The following is a 4,617-nucleotide window of genomic DNA, read 5'->3' as shown; positions in this document are numbered from 1 at the left end:
TTTACAGTTTTCTTTTATTTCCTGTTGACTCACAGTTAAAGAGGAGAGAACAAATAAGAAAAATAAAATAAAGATTCCTAAAACCAGATATGAAAAATTAGTTTGCACGGTACCAAGAGTTAAGTATGAATTGAATTCTGAAGTATAAAATGCACCATTGGCTGTTTCCTTCTAAGGAGATATTACTGGCACCTCCTTCTAACCTGGGTGTGGCCCGCAGGACTGGATAAAATTCCTGAGTAGTGAAGTCGGAAATTGAGTCTGGCTCCACCTCAGTCCAACTCTCTGGGGTAGGGTGGTAGGTGGGAGCTTCGAAAGGGGCGCGGGAAGCGTTCCTTTGCTGGTGGCTGTGGGTGTGGGTCTACCTTGAGCAGCGTCCAACAAGCTTAGAGGACAGAAGCAAGGACAGGACGCCCTCCTCCCCATCCCCAGCCAGAACTGCGGCTCTTGGATGCCAGGGTGGGCAGAGGGGAGAGGGGATGGGAAGTTGGGAGAGGAGGCAGTAGGACCCGGCGGGAGCTTCCTTAGCCTGGGAGGGAGCCGGGCTGGAGTAAAGCTGGGAGGGAGAGAAAAAAAAAGGGAAGGTGATGAGGACCTGCTTCCGCACTTGCAGCACCTCACGAGTTGCAAGGCTTGGGGGGACCGAAGCTGGAGTCTATAAAAGGAGCCTATCTGCGCCGTGGCTCCCACGCTCTTCCCGGGTTGGCGCACTCAGCGTCCCGCTCGCTCCCTAGACAACTGCCCCGTCCCCTCGGACCGCGCCAGACCCCCCCCAGACCCGTGTGGCATGGCTCACAGGGGTGCCCGTGGGACCGATGTGGTGGCGAAGGCGGTGCGGCTGGAGCAGCTGCAGCCACAATCCTCGAGTCCCCCCTCTTATGACTCTGTCTCCGCGGGGCAGCTCGCCGGAGTGGCCAGCGCTTGAAAAGCAGGGGCGCGGCTGCCCGACCTCACCCCATCCTACTCTGGTGGCCACAACCGCCGCTGGGACCTGCCCCAGCTTGGGGAATGGGGGCTGGAGGGTGGAAGCGGGCATGCAAGACCAGGACCTCTCGCTGGGCTGCAAGCTCTGCTCTGGACAGCTAGGAAACTCCTGCGGGCTGAAGCTGCACAACCAGGAGCGCCCAGGTTAGGAGACGCTCAGCCCCGCGTAGTTGGGGTAAGAGACCCCACCTGGCTGATGCTCCCTCCTTTTCAAACAGTACATCGCCCTCCTTCCCCAAAAGCCCGGGTGCGAGCAGGAGCCTAGCGGGGACTAGTCCTTAGCAAACCCGGGCTAAGACGGGGCGTGGAGAGGAGCCGCTGGAGGCGCGGTGGTAGCGCCTGGCGCACGGCAAGTGCAGGGGACGCGCTCGCCAGCCCGGGCTGCCTCGCCCTTGACCTAGCGTTGCAGCTTCCAGGAGTTAAGGATCCCGCAGAACAGACTAGCAAGGAGGGCTTGGTGGGTGGGCAAGACGGTGGCTTCTTTGGCGGCTCTTCAGTCCTCTCCCTCGTCCGCTCCATGCCCCAGAGCTGCGCTCCTAAGCCGAGGCTAGGTTAGACATGGAGGAATCGGGCGCTTCGTGCGCCCAACCGCCGCCTGCAGACTCCCAGACCCGGGTGTCTCCAGCCAACATCTCAGCCGCTGCTCCCTCCCATAACTGCAGCGCCGAGGGCTACATTTACCAGGACTCCATCGCCCTGCCCTGGAAAGTACTACTCATCTTGCTGCTGGCGCTAATCACCTTGGCCACCACGCTTTCCAACGCCTTTGTGATCGCCACCGTGTACCGGACCCGGAAGCTGCACACCCCGGCCAACTACCTGATCGCCTCCCTGGCGGTCACCGACCTGCTCGTCTCCATCCTGGTGATGCCCATCAGTACTATGTACACAGTCACCGGCCGCTGGACGCTGGGCCAGGTGGTCTGCGACTTCTGGCTGTCTTCGGACATCACCTGTTGCACCGCTTCCATCCTGCACCTCTGTGTCATCGCCTTGGACCGCTACTGGGCCATCACGGACGCCGTGGAGTACTCAGCTAAAAGGACTCCCCAGAGGGCGGCGGTCATGATCGTGCTGGTGTGGGTTTTCTCCATCTCCATTTCGCTGCCGCCCTTCTTCTGGCGCCAGGCCAAGGCCGAGGAGGAAGTGAATACCTGCGTGGTGAATACCGACCATATCCTCTACACCGTCTACTCCACGGTGGGCGCTTTCTACTTCCCCACCCTGCTCCTCATCGCCCTCTATGGCCGCATCTATGTGGAAGCCCGCTCCCGCATTTTGAAACAGACTCCCAACCGGACCGGCAAGCGACTGACTCGCGCCCAGCTGATAACTGACTCCCCGGGGTCCACGTCCTCGGTCACTTCCATTAACTCGAGGGCTCCCGACGTGCCTAGCGAATCGGGGTCTCCAGTGTATGTGAACCAAGTCAAAGTGCGCGTTTCGGATGCCCTGCTGGAGAAGAAGAAACTCATGGCCGCTAGGGAGCGCAAAGCCACCAAGACTCTGGGGATCATTTTGGGAGCTTTTATTGTATGCTGGCTGCCCTTCTTCATCATCTCCCTGGTAATGCCTATCTGCAAGGATGCCTGCTGGTTCCACCTGGCCATCTTCGACTTCTTCACATGGCTGGGCTATCTCAACTCCCTCATCAACCCCATCATCTATACTATGTCCAATGAGGACTTCAAACAAGCGTTTCATAAACTGATACGCTTTAAGTGCACGAGTTGACTTGTCAATTGCAGTGGGGTCGTCTAAGCGGCCTTTTTTTTTGGGGGGGGGGCATGCTGTGTTTGGTTCCACAGGTAGGTCGTCTCTACTTTCACTTTCTGGGTCGAAGTGAAGCTCACTCCTGGCCAGAGCAGTGGATCCTGAGAAGCCAGGAAAACCCCCCTCCCCCCAACACACACACAGAGCCCTGAAAGAACTGTTCACACTAAAGCTTCCCTGCTGTGAAGGAGACTTACTTCCTCCTCTCCAGACCCAGGTTCGACACTGACCCTGCAATAGCCAATCACAGTGGAGGTCGCGACTTTGTAAAAGTCAATGATGGGAAGGGGATTCCAGCCCTGCTTGGGTAGCATGGATGATGCCCTCTAGAATCAATGGTACTTGTAGTTGTTATCTGAAGCTTGTCTGAGACAGATCTACTTACAGCCTGGCAGTACTTGAACTTGACACTTAACGCCCTGTGTTTTGGGGAGAACTTTGTGTTACAGCTTCATTTAAGAACAGTTACTTTGGCATCCTTCAGTCTTCAGTGTTCATTTATTTAAAATTTGGTTGGACAAACTTGTGGATTTGGTGCTTCAAACCCTATGTGGGGCTTGAATGATGCAGAGCAACCTTGAAGAGTTAAAAAGAAAAATTCTGGTGTTAAGATCTCTATTTTTATTATAATTGAAACTATATGGGGTGGGTGGGAGGGAATGGGGGATGGGGAAAGTTTAACTCAAACCAACACCTATGATTGTTTGTTTTCTGCAGGTTTGTAGTTTTTCATTCCTACTTAGCAATTGTCAAACCACATTTTTAACAACTCTAACAAAACATTATGTGTGCTAGTGCCAAAGTCTGCAGGTTTCTTTTATTTTTTTCTCCTAATTTCATGTACCTGTCATTTTTTTACACATTTAAATGCCCATAAATAGAGGATTTGATGGGTGACTCAGTCCAAACTGCTGCTATATTTCTTATTAACACAATTGATTAAAATGATAAGTATTAGGTAGATACTGTTCCTTTACAAGAAAAGTATCTTTATTCCTTATCAAATTCAGTGAGACATGAAGGAGACCAGTGGGCTAGGGATGGTTCTTATACATTTAAGGAATGGGGCAATAGGAGGATGTATATTTTGACTTGTAAAAAAAATCTTAAATGCATGAGACTTTTTTCTGATAGTCATTTGCACTCTCCTTCCCATCTATAATTCCTTTGTGTGCTGGCATTAAAGTAATCAAGAGAACTAGCTCTTCCCCCCACAAGGTCTTCAAAATGCAGCAAGAATCTACAAACTATATCATCAAATAATGTTTCCTTTCCCTTGCTATTGAAGTTTGGACAGGAACAGAGGCTATTAGAAACTGGCACGCAAAGACTTTAGAAAAGTTGAATCTGCTCCCTTTATAAACCATGGAAACAGTTTTAATAGACAATCAAGAAACTGACAGAGTTCTGAGCCTGGGACATCTGTCATTGACCTAACTCTCTCTCTCTCTCTGGAGAAATCCCATCACAGCTCAAGATCACACACTAAAGATGACAAATACATTGTCTAAACATAAAGTCCTGAAAGGCCATCTGCACAGAAAACGGGGGGGGGGGGGGTATGTAAAGTATTTAATACACCAAAGAAGATTCACAGGCAGTTCTTCAGAGATCTTCCTGCAGTTGATACCTTTTGTCTGCAGAAGCAAGTTGTCTTTGTAAAATAGATTCACTTCCTGTGTGAAGCTCCCCAGTCTAGACTGTCAGACAGCAGTTGTATTGAGCTGAAGTACATTGCTTGCCTACTGTACAGACCTTCATTCTGATGTAATGACTCTTGAAAATATGCTATTCAAAGGTTCACTTGTAAACTAAGTCAAAAAAGGAAAAAAAAATATAGAGAGAGATTTTAATCAACAT

At 51.2% G+C, this 4,617-nt stretch overlaps 1 protein-coding gene across 1 annotated transcript; it reads left to right on the top strand.

Moving 5' to 3' along the window:
- Positions 1-309: 309 nt before the first annotated feature.
- On the top strand, positions 310-3,439 carry HTR1B (5-hydroxytryptamine receptor 1B). Its single transcript, XM_007521948.2, has one exon. The coding sequence runs from the start codon at positions 1,543-1,545 to the stop codon at positions 2,716-2,718; it is 1,176 nt and encodes a 391-aa protein (XP_007522010.1). The 5' UTR covers positions 310-1,542; the 3' UTR covers positions 2,719-3,439.
- Positions 3,440-4,617: the final 1,178 nt, after the last annotated feature.

The sequence above is a fragment of the Erinaceus europaeus genome, chromosome 13 (genome assembly GCF_950295315.1).
Source record: "Erinaceus europaeus chromosome 13, mEriEur2.1, whole genome shotgun sequence".
Classification (NCBI taxonomy): domain Eukaryota; kingdom Metazoa; phylum Chordata; class Mammalia; order Eulipotyphla; family Erinaceidae; genus Erinaceus; species Erinaceus europaeus.
The sequence above is the reverse complement of the archived record's forward strand: the minus strand, read 5'-3'. Positions and strand labels throughout refer to the sequence as shown.

Excerpts from the sequence above, each read along its gene's own strand:
- HTR1B (XM_007521948.2), top strand. The coding sequence starts at position 1,543 with ATGGAGGAATCGGGCGCTTCGTGCGCCCAACCGCCGCCTGCAGACTCC.